At 46.4% G+C, this 22,494-nt stretch overlaps 2 protein-coding genes across 17 annotated transcripts in view; one reads left to right on the top strand and one right to left on the bottom strand.

Annotated features, from left to right (window-relative positions):
* SLC6A6 (solute carrier family 6 member 6) overlaps positions 1-3,038 on the top strand; it is a 116,131-nt gene extending 113,093 nt beyond the window's left edge. For all 16 annotated transcript variants that reach the window (XM_080350270.1, XM_080350280.1, XM_080350283.1 and 13 more), the window contains one exon: positions 2,008-3,038. In XM_080350270.1, coding sequence (XP_080206396.1) covers positions 2,008-2,020 — 13 coding nt within the window. In that variant the 3' untranslated portion in view covers positions 2,021-3,038. The remainder of the gene's footprint in view (positions 1-2,007) is intronic.
* A 4,351-nt stretch (positions 3,039-7,389) lies between these two features.
* The window catches only part of GRIP2 (glutamate receptor interacting protein 2), a gene marked incomplete at both ends in the record, with an annotated part of 248,004 nt that continues 232,899 nt past the window's right edge, over positions 7,390-22,494 (bottom strand). The window contains 6 exons of the mRNA XM_080350263.1: positions 7,390-7,587; positions 10,054-10,200; positions 11,911-12,147; positions 15,368-15,488; positions 18,415-18,568; positions 21,980-22,156. Of these exons, the coding sequence (XP_080206389.1) occupies positions 7,390-7,587; positions 10,054-10,200; positions 11,911-12,147; positions 15,368-15,488; positions 18,415-18,568; positions 21,980-22,156 (1,034 nt within the window). The remainder of the gene's footprint in view (positions 7,588-10,053; positions 10,201-11,910; positions 12,148-15,367; positions 15,489-18,414; positions 18,569-21,979; positions 22,157-22,494) is intronic.

Raw genomic sequence — 22,494 nt, 5'->3', positions numbered from 1 at the left:
GTAGCTTTCCTTTCTCATCTGGTCCAAACAAATCCACGCGCTTAGAAAAGTCCTTCAAAGTGTGAGATAGTAGGTCCACGATGGACTTGTTCTTGTGTTTGTAACTGAAAATACAAAAGCCTGGCAGCCGTATTTGCCATTGAGAACAATGCTGGTGGTCGCCCTGCTGAAGCACCACGGCAAAACTGATTTTCGCTGTTGTTCTTGGGGAGAGGAGGAAAACAAACAAACAAACACGTGCAGCCTTATGGTCGCTTTAACACCAAAAAAAAACCCACCAACCATCAGCAGAGCTTTTGGTGTCACTGTCAGGAGAGCATCTGTGTTCAGTCCTGTGCGCATCCTCCCTCCTCAACTGCAGCCACTCTTGGCTCCTCTTTGTCTCAGCGTTAGACAAGTCGAGCAGATCTGAAGACACATGGACATTTCCATTCAATAGACCTTTTATAAGTCTCCTCCCACTCTATTTTATTTTTTGCTAAGGAAGCATCACAGTTTAATTGAGGTCATGCTTGTCACTCTTGAGTTCAAAGCTCCCACTTGTTGCATCCATGACAAAACTCCATCCGTGGGAGAAGGATTTGAACATTTTTTTTTAAATAACTGATGATTAGTTTCCACATCTCGTGGTCGCCGCGGGATCACGTGTGGAGGCAAAATGTATATAAAATGTTAAATAAGCTGTGTATTGAATGGAGTGGACAAGTTTTAGTTAAGCAGCTTGAGCACACTTGGAAAAAAGATGACCCTGACGTAATTTCCAGGAGATTCAATGGAAGTTGCTCACTTTCAGTAAAAAAAAAAAAAAAGAATAATAAAAAAAATATATCTATGTTTAAGTAGCTTAAATCTTTTGCCTTCATATGCACGTACACAAGTGAGGACGTTGCTTCTATTTGTAGGTTGCAAATTGTGTGTAAGTCTTGCACAGCTGTTTAGGATGAGGATTGCAAAGGGTTAGGCACCACTTGCCTACAAAGAGCCAATATGTCAGGGTGTCCAAATGGCCTTTCCTGACTTGGGGTGACGGAAGAGGGAAAGCAATGACAAAATCCCGGACCAAAAGGCCTCTCCAAGGAAGCCTTAAGGTTGGACTTGAAAACTCTGCTGGTTCCTCGCAAGTGCCCCGTGACTCTGGGTACGGGAGGGTGGGTGTGTCAGGACTTGGACTTGTTTTCTCTAACAATGAGCATCCAAAACCTTGTGGTTCGGATTGACATGTAGTCGTGTGTTTGTATATTTGCATGAGCAAAGGTCAGGAACTGTCAGATTCTCGTAGCTTGTTTTATTTCTTGTAATCAAAGCTAAGCTTAAGAAAGAACGAATTCCGTGACACTTGACACTAGAGAAACACATGAAGTAGTAAAAAAGAAGCCCCAACCCCCCAAAGCTTCATATTCCATCAATTTGAATTTAGAGGAACGCTTGGTTAAAAAAAGACTGTAGCATAATGAGCACCGGCTGGAAAAACTGCCCATTCCGGCCCTGCATCCCCTGCTGGATCACGGCTCTTCTCTGCCAGCCCAAAAGAAACCTGGAGTGGACAATGCTGCTCTGCTTTAAGAAACAAAAGATTAATAATTTTAAGAAAATTTTGTTGTTGTTTCTATTAAAAAATATATAGAGGAAAAAAAATGTTTTCCTATGTGTTTTTCTAATTGTCAGTGTGAATTGGTGATTTCACCTTATCCCAAAATGAGCAGAAAAAGCTTTAGACACTTGACGTTTTGCAGGTTGAAAACATTAACAAATCAAATCACGGCCACATCCCATTGAAGGTGGAAAACAAGGGACAGGGCTTGTGACTGGCAAAGAGCCTGATCCTGCTGGTGATGCACAAACAGCCTTTTGGTGTCAATGCTGTGGACGGATTTGGAACAACCAGCACAGTGTCAGAATTGAGTCGCACAGCCCTGAGCTTTAGTAGTAAAGAAAATATATATATATATATATATATACATATATATATATATATACACACATATATATATTTCTTTTTTTTTAAAGGTGTCATTTTTGAGAGGCTTTGTCCCCATGATGCACATCAGGAGGATGCTTGTGCTCCCTTTGCAGCAAAGGGCAATGTGGCCAGACCTGGGGAAAAAATAAATGAAAATAAAAAAATAAAGGGAAAAAAAAAAAAAGGCAGAAGAAATAATGAGGAAAAATATTATATTATTTAAAAAAAATTAAAAGATTGGGCTAAGGAGCTGTGCATGTGTGCTTTTGTGTGCGTGCATATGTGGGGAAAGCTTCGTTCCTGTAGCATAGTACGGATGAGCATGACACACATTTTTTTCTATCTGCTTTCTGCAGTTGAGATGTTAAAAAGGTTTGATTTTTTTTTTATTTTTCCTTGATATAAACACTGCAAAATCATGTTGAGAGGCTGGAAAATAATATCCTGAGGGGGCGAGTTGACCGTGTGTCGGCTGCTCCCATCCCATTGCTCCCAGCGATGAGCCCTCAGCAGCGCAGCATCCCGGTCCTGCTCTGAAGTGCTCATTGTTCAATAGGGTGTTGTTTTTCTCCAGTGTAATGTTGTGATGATTGTTACCTGATAATGTTGCCAGGGACTTTGCGTTATAAAAGGTGGTCAATCATGTTTGATGTATTTGGCTAAAAACAGTGATGTATTTTTGTTTTAATGACTATTTAAATTCCTAGCAGCTGTGCCGACAGTAATGTGATGAGTAGCACATACAGCGAGGAGGTGACGGTGACCGTGACCTCCTTAAAAATGTCATCTGAACTTTTCTTTTTTTTAAAAAAAAAACCCAACCTTAAAAATATTTTTAAAGCATTTTTAAAACATTTGTGTGTTCCAAAACGGAATATTTGTATTAGGAAAAAACAAAATCCTGGAGTGTAATTTAATCCTGAAACCCCAAGCCTTTGTGTATATGGTAAATGTTTGTATTTTGCAGTTTCTGTCCTGCTTTTTAGATAAATAAAATGTATATGGATATTTTTAAGTCATCTTTGCTTTTTTAGATGAGTTTGTAATCACCTTGTAACTGAAAATAAATCTTTCCTTTATAAACCAGCTATGCTTTTTGACGTTTGGTTTGCTTTGCTTTTTCTATTTTGGTCTTTGAGCAGCTCACTTCTTCCTTTAACACTCTTTATTGCGGGGTGGCCACGGTTTATTGCCGCCTTGCCTCAAACCATAATGGGCTAACAGGACAGGGGTTGTTGTTAGGGTGGGGTTTTTGTCATAAAATATTAAATATATATATATATATATATATATATATAATTATTTATATAATATAATGTATATATAATATAAATATATATAAATCTAAAAATATAAAATATAAATATGTAAACATATAAATATATAAATATATGACTATATAAATATAAATACAATATATTATTATTATTATTATTATTATTATTATTATTATTATTATTATTATTATTATTATTATTATTATTATTATTATTATTATTATTTACACATCTATATATAAGCCCAGCTCACACTCTGACTTCATGTCTGCCCTGTTTTCACTCCGGGCAGCAGCTCAGCCCCACACAGCTGCTCACTCCCTCCTCACTCAGTGGGATGGGGAGAGAATTGGAATGGTAGAAGTGCAGAAATTCATGGGTTGGGATAAAGAAGAAGGAAAGCCACAAAAATTATGCAAAAGAAAACAATTTCTCAGCACTAACAACTCGTCCATCGGCGGAGCTGGCAATGCCTGGCCTGAGCAGCCCCATAGTGGCACAAACAGCAGCTGCAACGTGTCTCGGGTTAAAATAACATTAAAAATAATATTTAAAGCCACTAAGCATCGAGCTGCTGCCAAAGAGCTTCGTGTGCACCTGCCATGGGTGGCCGTCACCTGCCCTGGCTGCAGCCGCTCCCTCAGCCAAGGTCTGCGGGACACAAGGTGACATTAGCAGGAGGACACGCTGCCCGTCGAGGTGACAGGCAGCACATACCGGGGGAGCAGCACCGTGCGGACCTTGTACGTGCTGCCTGCGGCGGAACCCCATGGGTCACGTTGCACGAGCTGCTGTTGAACCCGCCATCGCCTCGCTTGGCTCCGCGGGGCTTTGGCAAGTCCCCAGTGCCAAATGTGTGACAGGCCTTGCTGTGAAGTCTGCGCCCTGGGAGGGCGGCCAGAGATGGCAGATAAGGCTTGTTTGTGTGGCAATGGTCCCCAGGTCTAACCAGGAGCGTTTCCGCACTGTGCTCAGCCTCCGAAAATTCCTGCGCTACCCACCTGGCCATGAAGGGTTGCACAACGCAGCTCGCCCTTTCCCTGACCGTGAGCAGATTCCCTGCAGCCCCAGCCCAACGTTTTCTGCCCATGCTGGGAGCACAGAGGTGCCCCAAACCCCTTTGTAAGAGCAAAGGCATCAATCCCCAACGCAGGGACACAAGGAACTACATCCTGTGTTCACAGCCGTCATCTCATCTGGTTTCAGAGGTGGGCTGATTTTAGCTACCTGTCGAGGTTTGATTGCGGGGTGACAATAAAACCGTGGCAGATGTATTGTTAATCCCCCCCTCCCTGCCATTTCCCCCTTCAGCCTCTCCCTCTCTCCACTCAGGACAGGCAATTGGGAGGGAAAGAAGGACAGAGAGAAGAGAGTTGGAAAAATTAAAAATGTTTTACTAATGCTACCAATAAAAATAGAGAAAAAAATACAAAATATACAAAACCAATCTTGAAAGTCCCGGCAACTGCAGGACTGGCACCCAAAGTCCTGGACTGGACTCTGCAGCCAACCGGAGCTGGATTCAGTCTGTCACTAGGCCTCAGTTTGCAAAGACGACTCGCAAGGTCCTCTCCTAATGTCGGCCATAAGGAAAAAAAGGGATGAGATCCTCATGATCTCCCACTTTTATATGAAGTATTCACGTGAATGGGATGTCATACTCCACTGGTCGGTTTCTGGTCACCTGTTTCTCGTTGCCCCTCTCATGAGATGTACAGCCATCCTTACCAATGTCCTCGCATTCCATTGCTATGTCTACCAAAACATGTAGCTGTTTTTCCAGGGAAACGCAGCTAATATGAAACTTTAGCTGACAGGCAAATTCACTAAAAGAGAAACTTGTTTTTAACAAAGCAGGACGCTACCACAACACCGCTCCCCAGGGCACCCCACTGGAGCCACCGGGTTCTGAACATGGCACGGGCCACCTGCCAGCACGTTGTCCTCCAGCAGTTTCCTGACACATCTCCAGGGATTAATCACGGCTTTGCAAAAGCTGCCACAGCCACATCACAGCCACCACCTGCTTTTCTGGGTCTCCGTTTTGTCCTGAATTAGCCAAGGTTTAACCCAGTGTCACCAAAGTGAAGCTGCAAGTGATGCTGTAACCGTTGTCCTGCGAGGTGTCTCCTAAGAGGGGCTCCTCTAATGAGTTAAAATAGGGCTACAGCAGAGTGCTGCCTCACTACCAGCCTCCAGCAGAAAGAGACACGAGCCAAAACAAACGCATTTCATTTGCTTTTATTTAACTAAAAAAAAAAAAAAGTCAAAGTCATTGCAATCCCATTTAAATACAGAGATTTACAAATAGGTCCAAAACAGGACTAAAATATTCTTTGAAATGCTGTACTTTTAAATATTGTGCTTTCATAGATACATAAGAAAATTAGCATATAAAAATACTTTACAAGGAATACACTCTAATATATGGATAAAAATACACATTTAAGTAATGCATTTCATCTTCATTTCATTCAAAATGCATAGGAAGGGATACAAGGACCAAGTTTTTCTTCCTTTTTTTGTTTTTAAAGCCTTTAATAAAAGTCTTCATTAAAAACCTATGAGAAGCCCCAGTGAGCTTCCACTGCTCAGAATATTGCATATAAAACCACTTTCGGCTGCACTGTCAATGCTCCACAGTATCAATTATGGCACATTATCTAGTTGTGGCAGCAATGGTATGGGATATTGCATACTTGAAGAGAAAATGGCTACAACAACAAATAGCTGGATGGGGCCATACGTGTGTCTGGAAGAAACACCCTGAAACGTTGCGCTATCGCAGAGGGACAGAGTTGCAAAGTAGCTTGGGGACGGACAGCAGGGGGACAAGTCCTGGCTCAGCAAAGTGACAAACGTGTGGCGCATACCCATCCGACACCCTACGCAAACGACTGGCACGCAGGCAGTGATGGAGGAACCAAAAGGATGAGGAGGGAATGGGGGTGGTGGGCACTGGGTCACCGAGCAAGCTCCTCATCCACACCATGCCCAAGCCTTCCCAGACATGAACATCATCATAAAGTGCTAATCCGTGAAACGTGGGGCAAGCAGATGAGGAAACCAATGCAAACATCACAGTCCCTCTTCCCCATGGGGCTGGGGGCTGTGGGGAGGGATGGGAGTGACCATAGGGCATCATGCTTGCAAAGCAACAGGCAAAGGCGGGTAGACCTGGGGCCAGCAGCCAAACCCCCGTGGGCACATACGCCACACAGGACACAACCTCCACCTAACGATGGGCTTCTCATGCCATGGCCTGACAGGAGACGACAAGACGTTATTAGTTCAAAGCATCAGGGACAGCCCAGGGAAGATCATTAGTCTGCCATTTACGTGTGGGCACAGACCATGTTGGCAAGCATCTCCACAAAGCCCAGATGAACAAGACGGCTGGGGATTTGGGCAGGTATTCAGGGCCTTTAGCCTCTGGTATGGCCACCTGCTCCGTAATATCTGCTCCAGCACAGGTAACCACATCACTCATGGGAATCGATGGCAAGACAAGGCGCCTCATCCCACTGCAGGCAAGCCAGCCCTGGCGGGGAGCGTGGATGAGGCTGGCGGGAGGCAGTTGCAAATATCAATTTTTGCACAAGAATTGCATCGAGCCACTCTCAAGTACATTTTGAAATGTCTTTTAAACAGGGCTCTCCACAGCCCTGCACTGGGAGTGCAAGGGGTTGCAGAAATCGGTTTATGAGGAGCGTGTCAAAGATGGAGCTGGGCACAACAGAAAAGGAAAGGCATTTCAGTCTTTCTGTATGTGATTAACAAAGCAAACAAGAAACATAATAGCACCATGTGTGTTTATAGGATGGCCAAGGCCTTCAGGGTGAGGAGGGTGCCAGAGGCAGGACCCCCGCACCCCGACAGCCGCAGGGGGATGCCGGTGGATGCTCCTTCCTCCCGTCGGCAGCTCGTCCCATCACCAGCACTGCCCACGGCCTGAGATGTGCATCCAGCTCTGACCTTCCCAGCAATATTTAGCTGTCTACAGGTGACAGCTCACTGAAGACCCGCCTCCCCACCTGCAGGTTATGGTACACACAGCATTTACAAATACCAGTGCAAAAAACAGGAAAAACACCCCAAATACCACAATAGCTCAGCAGAGGCTCCGGGCACCGTCCGCTCTGCCCCCGTGGCTCAGAGTGTCTGGACGCTCGCCTTGACCGCGGTGCCGCGGGCCGCCTGTGCCGGCAGCTCTCCCGTCCCCTCCAAGGGAGCGTTGGCAGCCAGTGCCAAGGGGTTTCGGCTAATCACCAAGTCCAGCTTATCTCCAGCCTCTGAAATCAGGGGAACGGCCAGACAGCAGTCAAAGTCTCTCGTTCGGATGCGGTTTACCTGCCGGGACGGATTTAGGACGTGCCATGGGGAGGAACAACAGAAAGACCATGTTTGTTAGTCAGAAAATGCAAGGTTGGTGCTAAACCCACACCTGTGAAAACACACAACTCTTGAGGGTCCCTGATTTCAGGTTCACGGCAGAGCAGGGGCAATCCCTTCAGGCTTAGCGCATCCTTGCTTAGCTGAGAAATGATGCAATAACCACCAGAGGAAAGAGAAAAAGAAGCCTGGATCAGGAAAAACCCCTGATCCCCAGTGTCTGGGGCAGTATTACAAGTATTAAATACTGCAGGGCTCAAAACTAGTTCTCCAGTTCAAGCCTGAGGGGAAAGGTTGCCATTTGCCATTATTTGTTTTGCCATCGTGCCTTTTACCGGCCTTAAGTTTGTGATGCGGGGTATTCAGCACCTAGAAAATGAACACAGCTCAGACCCTCAGGCTTCTGCCAATCGTTTTCCAGCTCAGCCAGCAGTAAATTGAGACTATACTGAACAGTTTCTGCTTCTGCTCTCTCCATTTACGTACTTCATTTTGGAGGAGCCTGGATGTATTTCATACGGACTCAGAAAGCAGCTGCAAATCCTCTCTGCAGGATTCAGCAGTGAAAGCTCTTGTATTGCTGTCTCTTGCAGACCTTCAAGCACGTTTCTAGGCTGGATCACCCACAAGAACCACTCCAGCTCTCTCACCTACAGCTACCAGAGCATCTGGGCCTGGTGCCACGACAGCTCCGGAATGGAAGGGGCTGGCAAACAGCATGGGGAGGAGAAGCAGGGAAAGGAGAGAGGAATTTCCCACCCACCTTCGGAGTGAACATAACCCCTGGGGCCAGGCGCTGCTTCCTTCTCTGGGTAAGGGCTGGATGAGTCCCTGCCATCCAAAACCCTTTCCCAGCATTAATACATGCCCACGGAGGTGGGCTCTGTGACGGTAGCAATGTCCCCCTGCCCTAGCTGGTGTTCACACAGTCGACCCCAATATTGCTTTGTACAGCGTAGTAACTAAGGACAATTCCTAGACCGCATGTGGAGAGTTAAGCCAGCAGCTTGCTCTGCCTTTGCTCTACGCCAGCCAGGCAGTTCCAGCGTACAAGTGCCATTAGCGCAATGCCGTGCTCCAACAAATCCATCCAGCCAAGAGTCAGGGGGTCTGTTCCAGCAGGGACGAGGTGTTTTGCTGGCCTCCAAGCACATCATCATGCCCATATAATCAGCAGTGCTGTGAAGCAATGCACCTCTCTACTTCTTGACAGGAGTCTCTTGTGCCGGGTCTGCGATCCCTCATTCACAACTCCGCACATCACCGTGATGGCAATCACCTTGTCTTCTCGGAGGTGTAAGCCGTGCAGCACAGCATGTGGAAGGGAGGTGTCGAAAGTCTCCACACCACTCTGTTTTAAGATGTCGGGCACACCTCCCAGAGCACTTGGCACTCGTCAAAAGCGACACATCGAACATTCAACAGAAAGGCAGCCCAGAGCCTAATTAGCTTCTTGTTCATTCTTGCTCCATCTTTTATTTGAAGCTGAGAAGGAATAATTGTATAGCAGCCAACTGGCTGGAGACCATAACAAGCTTAAACAAGGTTCCCCACAGCGCTGCCAGTTCTCCAGTTACCTAATGTACATAACATACTGGCTCTAATCCTACTGCTAACAACCCCCACCTATAAATTAGTAAAACTAAACATCTTTCTGAGTGTTTCCAAATATGGTCACAATATCTGCACTTCCAAATGGCGGCAATTTTTCCATTGGGGTTGCAGTTTCTCAGTTGCTGTTTGAGTTGCCCCAAAGCTAAAATAGTTGTTTCTCATCCATATAAAGCTTCTCTCCAATCTCCGAAACTCATCGTGCTCTTACTGTCCTTCTGGTGGTGTGATACACCCTGGTCACATTTATTACAGACTGTGCTTTTGACCAGAGTTTTTATTCTGTTTCTGCATCAGCCATTTCAGATCAAGCATCTTTCGAAGAAAAATATCCATGAAAACCACTTTGCTTCAAGGGTGTGTCTCCTAGAAAACTCTTCTAGTTGTCAAAGGCATGCACGGAACTTCATGAACTCCACAGGGGGCTTCGCAGGAACACAGATTTGTCAACACAGTCTAGTTCATCCAAAAATCACCCTCTAACACGAAAGGAAAAGGACTGAGGGTGAGAGGGGGAAGCAACACAGCTTTTCGGTTGTTTTGAGCTACTCCAGCTCAAAAAGGCCAGTGCCAGGCAGGCTGTGTCCTGGAATAGGTGCAACCTGGGGGTACCACCTGGGGGTACTACCTAGTGATTTCTCATTATAAAACACAGTTCTCATGGAGCGCTTGGTAGCTAAGTGCTCACCTAGTTGGCTAACTATTACCTTTCATTAAAGTTAGTGCTGCCATGGATGGGTCTCACTTCTCTCTTCCTCTCAGCCACTCATTCACTCCGTCCCAGCCTCCAGAACTGCATTTTGCATTTATTACCTGAAGCACTCTGTCATATGGCTTGAGGCCACACTGATCTGCTGGCCCATCCGGACGGACCATATTTACATAGACACCTTTTTCTAGCAGGCCGTCTGATACACTGAATCCAAAGTCTTCACTCTCCGGGTCTTTGTGGAGTGTCATCTGAAGGGGAGAAACAGAACATGTGTGTTAATGCAGCAGAGGCAGGAGGTGATGTACAGGGTTGGCAGGGCAGGAATGGCACAGGTATTGTGTGTGGACCTACAGCAATTCTGCTCTCCTGGGTAGATTTTTCTCAGCCTGGGCAGCTAATACAGATTGAGCCTTATTTATCAGACACCATGAGCTTAGGTAGATCGCATGGACAAGTGCTTTGGTGACTGGTACATAACCACAGACATGACAGGTCCACTCTCTTGGACGTGGAAGGAAACACAAGCAGTGTAATATAGACTGAGCTGCCACATCTAACCCAAGAATCAACAAAGTAAGTGTTATCAATAGAGCATCATTTTCCCTGGCCCAAGTTACGCTGGGCATCCTCTGTGTATGCTAGACCAGCACATGAAAAATGATCGCATTCTCAAAGAATTTTCAAAATAGCGTGTCAAATGTGAAGACAGCTCATTTTTAACACATCACTCAGCAAGATCATCTACATTTCTCCATATTATTCACAAGTTCTTTTCAAAAAATTTCTATCAGTAAGTGCTGACGTGCTGAGGACAAGAACTGGGTAACTTCATCACTCTTCCTTTGAGCACATCACGTTTTGGCCTTGTCTAAAGGAGGAGCGCACTGCTGGAAGTGTATCTTGCCACTGGGTAGCACTGGGAGCAAGGGACAACTGATTCCTCGCCCCCAACAAAATCTCCCTTTGCCTCCCATGAACTAGGAGTGCATCTCTACCACACTCTTGGCTGGGTGAGCCTCATGGATGTGCAGTCCCTGGGAAGAACAATGCCCAGGATGATGTACAGGAGCAGCCCGTGTGGCCTCAGCCTCACCTCCAAAGACAGTCAACACCAGATGCCCCAGCAGAATGAAGCGTCACCCTTTAACGTGCCTAATTACACATCTCTCCTCCTTCAGGTACAAAGGAGTTTTATTTAAAGACACATTTGCCATGCCCTGAGGACAAGAGCAGATGAAACATGAAAAAGTTGTTTATTCCATCTACCATAACTGCAGGTTTCGTTCTAAAGTCACACTAGGAAAGAAAAAGGCAATCAAATTTTTTGAAACCTCTCCAGCTCCCTTCCCTGCTTGCATTCTGCATCAGCAGCTTCTACAGTTAATTACTTCTTCTAATTACCATTGCCTTGCACCATGCTTAAACTGGCTTAAACATTCAGCTGGGTACTGAATTCAAACTACTATCCCAGCCCCAAGTCCTACCATTTGCACCCCTTCATGAAAGGCTGGGGATGGAGTAGAAAGACAGGGAAAATAAGTTATTTTTAAGCTATTAAAAGTGGGTTTTTTATAAAAACAGTGGCCCACTGAATGGAGCATGCCGGTGGAAAAGGGTTGATGGGTCTCCATAGAGCGATACTTTGAGCTCCCTTGCTTGTATCTGTAGCATCAATTAACGGACTCCAGAACACAAAGACCTGGAAATCTCATATAATCAATGGAAAGAGCAAAGCACAGGTTTGAAGCCCACTGAAGCAGGGTGACTAAACCCTGCTACTCCTCTGAAGCTGTCCCTTTCTCTTAATCTGACCCTCTGGAAACCTTTGCTGCAGATCTTAGTGAGGGCCAACTTTAACAAGGAACAAAGGAGATTTTCTCCAGGGTTGCAAAGCTTCTATAGCTTTAACCGTTGAGATACCGCAGTGTCACAGCCGGACAACCCTTGGCAACACAGACCTTGTGGAACTCGAGAGGGGTAGGAGACATGATTTCCTGCATCTCCTTCTCGATCTTCTTCATGTCCAGGTTCCTCTCACTCTTCTTGGCAGGGGAGCTGCTGCCCTTGGTCTGTCCATCGTCACAGCTAGAGTTTTCTTTCCTCAATGGGCTCAGTCCTGAGGGGTTGACAGAGTCCAGGAGCACCTTGCTGCCCTCCAGGCCCAGGTTGTGCACGCTCCCCGTCATGATGGACGCCTGTAAGGTGAGGGCACAAAGTCACTAAGACACTCTTCCGAGCTGGCAGCAGGAAGATACGGGCCACACAGCAGCAAAAGTGGCACAGACAACAACAGGAGGCCACCGTTGTTCTCATTAATCAGAAAAGTAATTACCAAGAAGCACTTCCAGTCAGCTATAAAAGCCATTTCCCAACCTCAGGAGTCCGCTGCCAGGTCTGTCGCTGACCTGCTATGTGCTCTCCCACCCCAACATGCAGCTTCTCCTTATTTTTTGGTGACTTCTTCTACACAAAGAGGGCCAGGCAGGCCGCATCGTGTGCTTCTTGGCAGTCAAGAAGGATGAACATCCTGACCTCAGGGGTCTCCCAGAAGAACCGGCGGCTGCCTGGCTCTCCAGGCTGCAGCTCACCATCAGCATTGCTCAGTGCTGGCAATGGCCCAGGACAGTTAACCTGGGACTCCACTGAGGCCAATTCAGCGGAGAAATTAGGATTTCATCTGTCAGTAAATGGGAGCCATCACTGAGCAAAACTGAGTTAAAAATATGAAATTAAGTAGTATTTAAGCCTGGTCACCCTTGATAGCATCCATTAAAAGATGCCTCTAAGTAGATTCTACTCCATTTGGCAATGCTTTTTGCTAATGAGATTACGCTCATCAAAGTTAACGGAGTCAAGGATCCAGTCTGTAGAACCTCAACTGGCTCCAGGTCACAAAGTCCATGTAAATGGCATAATGAAAGCTGTCATTCCAAAGTTCAGGCTCCAAGGGTCCCATTAAATGTCAAAAGGTAGAAGAAAGAAAAGGAAAGGTAGGGAGCAGATAGTAAAAGTCAGCAATGCTAAACGTGGCAAGCCAAAAAGCAATTGCTCCTGTGCACATGGGAAATATCTCTAATCAAGGCACTCCAGCTCTTCGCTCCAAGCTGGAATAAAGGCAAATAAAGTGAATTCTGGTGGTAGTATGAAAATGCCAGCACCATCCAGGTTATCCCAAATATTGATAGATAAAACACAGAAAACCTTTTAGCAAATGCTGTAACCAGCTCGTACCCAATGTCACACTGTTCCTAGAGCATTCGACTCCTTCTCTTTCTTCAAGGCATTTAAATACTCCTTGCAGCTTCATAAGCAATTTGCTAGGTGCTGTGGATGAAATGCAAGCAGCAGAAAGGGCAAATCTGGACTTTTCCAGCTTGTGGCTGCCCCACATTATTTTTCCTCATGTCTTGGCTGCCCTCAAAGAAAGCAGGGACAGATTCTCCCCCAGACATGCAGGAGAAATCCAGTTTCTACTCATACTGTGTAGTCTGGGAGTGGATTGTTTCTGTGCAAACCTGCTTCCATCTTGCATGACTCTTATGCTCTTTCAAATGTGGAGTGTGAAGGGTCAAATAAAAAAAAATAAGATAAAATTAAAAACCAAAACCAAAACAAAAGCAAAAACCCCAAACTGTGACTGCCATAAAATCACAGGAGGCCAGGAGCTGGGGTGTAGAAACCTGAGATACAGCGAGAGTCCCAATGAGCTTTGCACATCCCACACCAGACCTTGGGAAGGATGGGTGCATGGAGAGGGAAGAACACATCAGTGGTACTTCACATTCAATTAAAGGGCAGTTGACACCCACCAGACTTCTGCTAAAACACAGCACTTTGCTTTTGTCAACAGAACTTCACAAAATATTCTAGAAATGTGCCAAACGCACCAAAACCCTAGAGGGGCTCAGCTTTTGGTGAAATTTCTTTACATTTCTTAAAGCATTGCTATAACTGTCAAAGCTCCACTGCCTTAAAACAGCGTGAATCAAAAGCACACAAAACCCTGCACCACAGATATCTGGAAAAGGACTGGGCAGAAAGATATTTTCTCTGTCCTGGCATTTCACAGTAGCCCAACAAATCCCTCTTTTACATTTAGATGCCAGCCATTATACAGAAGAGAAACATCTATGCATCATTTCAGAGAGATACTTTATCCCAAGTAGTCAACAACAGTTCAGAATAGTTGACAGCGGCTGCCTAAACCGCTTCTAAATACATTCAGGTCCATAAGATAAGTGATCAAGGGAAAAAGTTACCGTTTGTGGAGGCTGGGGGGGTTGGTTTTTGTGTGGGTTGGGTTTTTTTTGAGTCAGCATTTTCCTAAGCAGTTAAGATAATAAATATACTCTTTCATGCTTCAGCACCATAAACTCGAGATTTCCTCCCCCACTTACAGTTGCTAAGGAGCAAGGAGGAAAGAACAATTAGTAAGTCCCTTGTCACCCATATTTTCACATATAGACCAAAATGGGACTTTCCTTTTCCACTTTCAATTATTCAGAAACTGCCTTTTCTCTCCAAAGCCGAAGCAATATGAAATTGTGCATAAAAACAGTCCGACTGGGCTGATGGAGGGAATGACCCAGCGAGTTCTCCCCAGCCCTCTGCACCCAGCAGGGGAGGGATGAGCTCGGCGGGTCTGGCTCCTTCTTTTGGAGATGCTGAATCGGGGAGGGGAGCAGCACGGGTCCCATCCTGCCAGGCAGGTTTGCTTCCCGCTGCTCGACAGTCGAGACAGAGGCCTTTATTTGCATCCCATAGCTCAGAAATCCAGGCTCCTCATCCTATAACCGGACACAATAACATGACCTCCAAAGTATCTTGGATAAAGAAAAGAGAAAGTGGTTTGTGAAGAGAGGAAACACCTTTATTTCTGCAGGAAGCAATTACTTTCTCAGATTTTTCCATGGGGAAGGCTGGCTGAAAAGCTTCCAATTACCTCCTTCACTCAAACAGTTTCCGGCAGAGTGACAGCTGAATGCAAGATAGATGTTGGGCCCGTCTGTATTTGAAGTAAGCCAAGGCTTTAGTCCCAGTGTGGTTTTGGGGGGATCCTTTTGCTTCACCTTTAAGTGCTTTGGACAGACAATGTCTTTCCAAGTGGAGTGTTTACCGTTTGACCGGCAAGGTTTGCCAACAGTCACATGAAGATTGTTGGCCAGCAATAGTTTGCAAAAAGAGCGTGGAGTTCCTGGTGGGTAAGTCATCAGCTCGGGGAAAAAGTGCACACAAGCAACGCTCTAATGAGACACAGTTATCCATTAGCACAGACACTGGCATGGATTAAACTCAAACCCTTCTTCACACCACTGGCAGCACAGAGATGCTACGGACAATTAACAGATCTGGGGAAACAGTCTAACATTTATGGTAAAACAATCAGATCGGCCACAAATTCAGAAAGTGATTTACCTCAATCTCCCTCAAAAGTTCAGACTGGCCGCATGTTTCCAAATCCTCCAAAGCTTCTCCAAAAACACGCCAAAAACTATCCTCGTGAGTGGTCTCAAGGCCATTTTGGCGGTTGGGGTATCTGTTGTAACGTAGGAACCAAACATTGTCAGCACTCTTCTGCAGCGGGATGGAAGCCGCAAGGCTACAGCAAGTGTCTCACCAGTAAAAGCAGAGACTTGAGGAGTCTTCATATACAAAAGCAAACAATACGAACTTTTCAGACAAGAGTCCGAACACGAGACCTCCATGCATTTACTAACAGGGCAAGTGTCCTTCAAAGGAAGAATTAAGTTGGTGTAGCAATGTCAAAGTTCAAAGGGTAAATTAAAAAGTGCCTGTAGGAAGATTGTAGGTTTAGGAAGACGTTTTGGTGAAATAGAGAAGTGAAAGAAAAAAGGATGCGTTATGGGTAAACCAGGAGCCTCAGAGACTGTTAGTACAAAGGCTGATGGGATAGAGCTCAGATCTGAGACACAGAACACCTGAGAAGAGAGAGAAAAACACAGAGGGTAACAGACATGGTGAGAAAATGATAAATACATTAGGTCTCTATGAGAGTAAATAATGCAAAGATGTATATAAAAATGATTCCCCTGGGCTGGGCAAGCAAACGCACACTATAGCCAGCAATAGTGACCGTGTCATGTATAACCCATACAAACCAAGTTTCATTTGCTTGGGGATGGCCAGGGAACTGAGCTGTTACTTTCAGGAGGTCTCTCTTTTCTTTTGCTATATAAGAGTCATGGCACTTACACCTGTGTAAATATTGCCACGAGTTCTCTCTACAACAGAGAGTAAGGGTGGAGAGAACCTCTCTCAAACACATGTTAACATGAACATTGTGTGCCTCTTGCTGGGGGTTCTGCAATTTCCCACCTTGGCAGCTTCAGCATCTCTTATCTCTGACCACAAGGCAGGGTCATTATCTGACTTCTCAAGCAAATAGCAATTAAAGACGGTGAAGTCCTCTGAAAAATCCAGAGAAGTGGGTGACGCTGAACGCTGCTCACTGAGCACCAGACAGTGCAAAACAGAGGCCATCAGTGCTCAGTTTAACAGGAGCCTCTTGAAGGAAAAGCTGCAGTGCTAAATCACGGTCACTATAAACCCACTAACGTGTCATGGAGATAGACCCCAAGGAGATAGTGACATTACAGGAGCCCTAATGCGCTTTCTACGCATCTTATTAGGAGCTGCAGGGATGATGCACCACCTCTGCAACATCTGGCAGCATCTCGCATGACTTAATGGTCATCAGCACCCTAGAGGGGAAGCGATGGTCATCCACCAGAGCCACGTCACACAGGCAAAACATTTTATTTGAGTGCAAGTCAAAGAGACGTTGGCCTCCATTAAATATATAATGACCCCTTGGGCTATTAATAGAGCATTTTCCAGATCTCTATTAACTGCAAAGCCTTTAGCACATGCTTTGCTTTTCAGCCAATGGGTTAAAAGGGAGTCTGTGGCCGACATCAACTCACACACACGCTTTTGCTCCTCGCTGGATTGTGGCCTGCCTGGAGAGAGCAGTGTCTGACATGGCTTATTGTCTTTTAAATTCACCCCCTGCCTTTTCATCAGCTTTTAAAGGACAGTAGACTTTACACCAGGCAGAAAGGTCAAAAAAACACCCAGCAAGACTTTATAAAAACAAACCAAAATTTCCCCCCAAAAGGAATTTTCAATTCTTTCCCCTTACTCATTTCCTTCCTCTGCTCTCAGGTTCCCAAAGCAGCCAACGTCCCTTCCAGTTACCTGTTTCTTGCCTCTCAAATCAGCAATATAACAAACACATCCAGGACATGGATGTATCAGCATGGGCTCTCGCACCACTGGGTCAGCAGGGTTTTCCAGGGTAAAGGCAGCCAGGGTTAGAAACATTTTGTTTTTCTCCCTAATAAAAAAGGCTCAGCAGCATGAACCATTTCACTTGTACTTTGACATCAGGGCTCGGAGCCCTCATTACGGACATGCACGGCTTGGAGTGCTCAGATTTGCTAACTTTGCCTCGCTGGGAGGGCCACGAGGGATCAGCGACCTCAGTGAGCCAGCTCTCGCTGAGAGGCAAAACAAGAACAAAGTCTCCGCTGCTGCCAGCCTTCCTGCCAGTTTGATCATCTTTAAATAGGTGGAAATGGCCATGAGATGTTCTAAGGGTTTTGTTTGGACAAACAAAAAGTTAAGGGAAAAAAAAAAAGAACCGACAGTAACAACACGACACACACAACTATGGGGACTCTGGAGGATGTCGAGGGGAGGGTGAGTTACGGAGCAACGAGGCTTTTCCACCATGTGTGGCTCAGCAGGGGCAGCCTCTGGCCAGGGCAGATCCAGCAGGATTTTCACCCAAAGCAAGGGACAGATGCAGCCTCTACATGGGCTCAGGAGCTGTTGCAGGATTTCTCTCCCTCTGGCTGAGCTGAGGGGTTAACTCAACCATATTCACTCAGTGTGGCTTTGGTGGTGGTGGTGTTGGAAATGCCAAAGTGTGATGGAGAGACATCCAGCCACAGCTTTGGGGGATTTTAACTTGAACATGCAACCTCATACTGGTCATCCAAGAACTTTGGTTGGCCTTTGTGACGCTGAGCTGTTGTGAAGCTGCATCCTCACTCAATAAAGTCTGGCCAACACATGTGGGGACAGCCCTGATTGTACCTACTTATTACACCTGAACTACGAAAATACTGCAGCCTTTACACGGCAGGAGTATGAGACATTGTGAAAACCTGTGGTCCATGCAGCTGAGACTGCCCTAACTCCAGACACAAATGTCACCTGGCCATGGCAGAGGTGTCACAGAGCTGTACCCAGGATAACCTGGCAATGTGTTGGTTCAACAGGGCAGATCACCAACCCAGCACCCCTCCCCATGGCTGCCTGATGCTGAAATTGGGACAACGTTGGTCACTCCATCACATTCCCATGCCCCCTGGTCCCTACACAGTGACACCCACATTAGCAGATGTGCCTCCCTGTCTCCTCCCACTCCTCCGTACCTGCTGGGCTTGTCCCAGTCATCTTCACTGAAGCTTCCATCCATGTAGGGGTAATTTTTCCTGGGGTCCCCTGGGGGGGTGCTGCTCTTTTGCCTGCTGTGTCTCCACTCGTGTGGATGGAGTGCTATGCCCGCAGCCTGAGGTATGTACGTACCTAGGGAAGGCAAAGAGGGTGGAGAGAGAGGGGGTAATACCTGGTCAGAAAACCCAAATGGAGTGAGTCACACTGAGCGAGGAGGGCCTCCTTCTCCAAGTCCCAAACCTGAGGTGATACAGATTGCATACTGCTCCCATCACAGGCATCCGACAGGTTGGTCTTCCCATCTCTTCTTGCTTTAACCTTGTCATAAGGTGTCTCATTTCTCCTTTGCCCCTCCACTCCTGACTAGTTTTGTGGTGCGGGTCTGGGATCCACAGACCTGGCACTACACATACCCACAGATGCAGATTCTGCCCCGAGCCAGCTCCAGCCATAGTTAACTGCTCCATTTTCCACACTGAACCCAACAGAAATCGTGCTGTTGAAGCAACCACCTTTAAATACAGCGAGTCCTTCAAAGGGTAAAGAGAAGATGCTGCCAAACCTCCCTCAGCATGCCCAACCCCTTTCATTCTGAAGGATTTGGAAGCTTGATTTCTATTAGGAAAAAAAAAACAAACATATTGATTTAGATTCTCAACTGTCTTTGGGACTTAATGGAAAGCACAACAAAAGTAATAGGATATAGAAGAATGGAAGCAAAGAAATGACATCCACAGCAGCCAGAAGCAACAGCCACCCTTCAACAAGTGTGCTGGTGCTGAGGGTACCTGGTGGTGGTCATCAGCTCCACGTGCCCAGTAGTTTTAAGTGAGGAAGAGCCCTGATGCCGAGAGCTACCAGCCCATTCCCACAGCCAGCAGAGCCCTCCTGGGATCAGTCTTTGGGATCAGCTGGTACGGGGACAGAAAACTGCTCCATGGACATGTGTGTGAAAAGCAAGGAACAGGAGGAAAAACTCAACTGGCCTCAGGGAAAGGGAGGCTCATCTATATCATGTTTGATAGGAGATCAATACGGACTGTTAGGATGAAATCAGGCAAGTTTTGCTATGTCTGCCCCCAAGGACTCCTCTGTACTGTGGCGTCTTACTCTAGAGATGCAAATCCAACGCTACCAAGTCATAAGATCCACAGGTCTCAGGAGGAGCTGCCTGGACAGAAACCTTCCAAAACAGAGCATTCCTCAGCAGTGTCAGTGCCATCTGCAGTGGAAATTAGTTTCTTGAGTCTCCTGCCCACCTCCTGCTGCCCATTCACCGTTTCAGAGAAATCCTCACAGCCTTTCCAAGAAACATTGTACGCTTCCATCACACGCTGTGCCAAGCGAACAGGAAGAGGTAACGGAGAAACACATAATTAAGGGAGACTTGACCTCCCAAACAGCTAAGAGCGCTGGAAATACCCAAAGACAACGCCAGAACTTCTTTGAAGATGCCAAGGCCTGTTATTTCACTTAGCTGAGTGTTTCCTCTGTGTGTTTTTAAAGGTTAGACTGCTCTGGAGAAAACCCCAGAAAAGTGCTTGCCAACACCTTACAGCAGTCAGGAGCTTTCGTCGCCTGTCAGAGCAGAATGAGGTCCCTGGGTGCAGGTCCCTGCAGCGGGTTTGGGCAGGGCACAGGGGGACAGGTACCACAGGGGTACCTGTGTGTGCAGGGCTGTCACTTGGGTGCCACCAGTTTCGCCTCCTCCTTCCAGGGAGACAGGCTGGATCCCTGGGATTCAGAGCCACCTGGTGGCATGTTCCCCGCAGGCCCAGCACAGCTCCCTCGCCCAAATCACAGAATCATAGAATCATTTCAGTTGGAAGAGACCCTCAGGATCATTGAGTCCAACCATAATCTAACCTAACCCTAGCACTAAACCATGTCCCTAAGAACCTCGTCTAAACGCCTTTTAAACCCCTCCAGGCATGGTGACTCCACCACTGCCCTGGGCAGCCTGTTCCAATGCCCAACAGCCCTTTCTGGGAAGAATTTTTTCCTAATATCCAATCTAAACCTCCCCTGGCACAACTTGAGCCATTTCCTCTCATCCTATCACTTGCTACTTGGGAGAAGAGACCAACACCCTCCAAGACAAATCCTTCCTCACCCCGTTTCCTAAAGCCATGGATGAACCTAAAACCTGTAAGGCTGCACAGCCCAATCTATAGTTCTCCATTTGGGGTGTCAAGTTCAGTCTCCAGGCTCTGTGCATCCCCCAGGTCTCCCTGCATCCTGCCTTCCATGGCCGCCCCACAGGAGACGCTGCATGTCCTTGTCCCTACCTTCCAGCTTCCGTCTTCCCAGCCAGCACCGGCATGTCACCGTGCGGCCACACGCAATTACCAGGGAAGATGAGCGAGCCCCTGAAGCCAAGTTGCAGTCTGTGGATGTTGGGCAACTTGGCATCAGCCCCGCTCCCCAGGGTTCTGTGCTCAATTACTCGTTCTCAATTTACCGGTAAAAGCAATCACTTTGCTAAATCCAGTGTCCAACTTGTGTTAACATTCAATTAGATGGAGAAGGATTGCAGCGTTAGGAAGGCCAGGGGATGCCTCCTTAATGAAGCCTCCAGTCCCAACTGCACTCCCAGATTAAGACCTCAGACCAACAGAGGCTGAAGAGACCGACATGGTGGAAGAGACACATGCGCAGTGCTGTCCTCTGAACTTCTCCAGGTCAGAGCGCAGTGGGCACAGGTACACAGTATCACAGTATCACAGTATCACACAGTATCACACGCCTTGCTCAGCACACTTAAGGTGCTTCGCAACACTGCTCCTGCATCATCCCTCCCTGTTTTCACATTCTGTTCCAAACAGCAGTCTTTTCACCGGTTTTCTTTTACAGCGGTGATTCAGGGTTTTGGGTTGTTTCAACATGGGCTAAAACTAGCTTATGTCACTAAATCTGAACTGGAATAACTATTTTCCAGTGCTTTTCTCCAAGTAAAAATCTATTCCCATGACCAGAAAATCCTCCATCCCAATTCCATATGTCTGCCAGAAGCCACAGCTGAATAAACCTGGCCTCGAAGACATGTGTTCATCTGATCACTCACTAGAGAGTTACAGATACTTCTTGTAGTATTACCTTAATTATTTTGTTAAGTAAGTGCTTCTAGTCACAAGACATTCTTGTGGATTTTAAAACATCCTGAAGAGGATTAATATGTCCTACATGGCCTCTCTGGAGAATTAAAAGTGAGCTATGGACTCTGTAAGACATATGGAGAGTGAATATTTCCTCTGATTATGTGAATTATAAAGTACTGTAATGGTTTTGAAAACGCTGTGAACAGTATGATGCTGTATAAGCCAGAAGTAATGTGCCAATAAAAATCTAAACCACAGACACCAACCCTGAGCACCACATGAGTGCATCTTAAAATACATTTTGTTCCTTGCTGTAAGTGAGAAGCCATGCAAATGTGGTCAGATCACAGGCTTTGGCTCATGTTCAGTCTCCAGACAGGCTTGGAGGCTCTGCTTATCTCCGTCTTGGCCCAGAGGCCTCTGAGAAAAGACAATCCTGGCTTACCTTGGCTTCCATACCCGGCATCAATGCCAGAGCCATCCCAGGACTCCATAGCACTGTCCACGCTAGGAATTGTGGTGGAGTATATCTCAGACAGCTTGCTAGTTTTCTGGGAGTCCGTCAGTTCATCTTCTGGGTCGCTCACTTCATTTATACTCCCCGTCTTCTTGGGATAGGGTTCTGAAACCAGAACATGTTGCTTTAGCAGGCACAAAGAGCAAGCCTGGTGGAAAGCCTTATGCTGCCATGGGAGCAAGCCCATGGAATGTAGGGAGCAATCATGGGGGCTTGAGGATTCCCAAATATGAGAGAGTAGGGACCAAACCTCAGTTCACAAGAACATCTTCCTGTGCTTTTGGAAGCTTCCTCCAAACAGCCCTGCCCAGAGAAGTGTTGGCCCTTTCACAAAACAGCCCAAAGCTCCTCTGCTCTCAGAGGGCCCAGAGCACCTTCTAGTCGGGGTGTTGGCTGCAAACTTTCTGTTACAAGCAGTTGTTTTAATGCGATTCCAACAACAA

The sequence above is a fragment of the Nesoenas mayeri genome (genome assembly GCF_963082525.1).
Source record: "Nesoenas mayeri genome assembly, chromosome: 10".
Classification (NCBI taxonomy): Eukaryota; Metazoa; Chordata; class Aves; order Columbiformes; family Columbidae; genus Nesoenas; species Nesoenas mayeri.
This window is presented reverse-complemented; position numbering and strand designations above follow the sequence as displayed.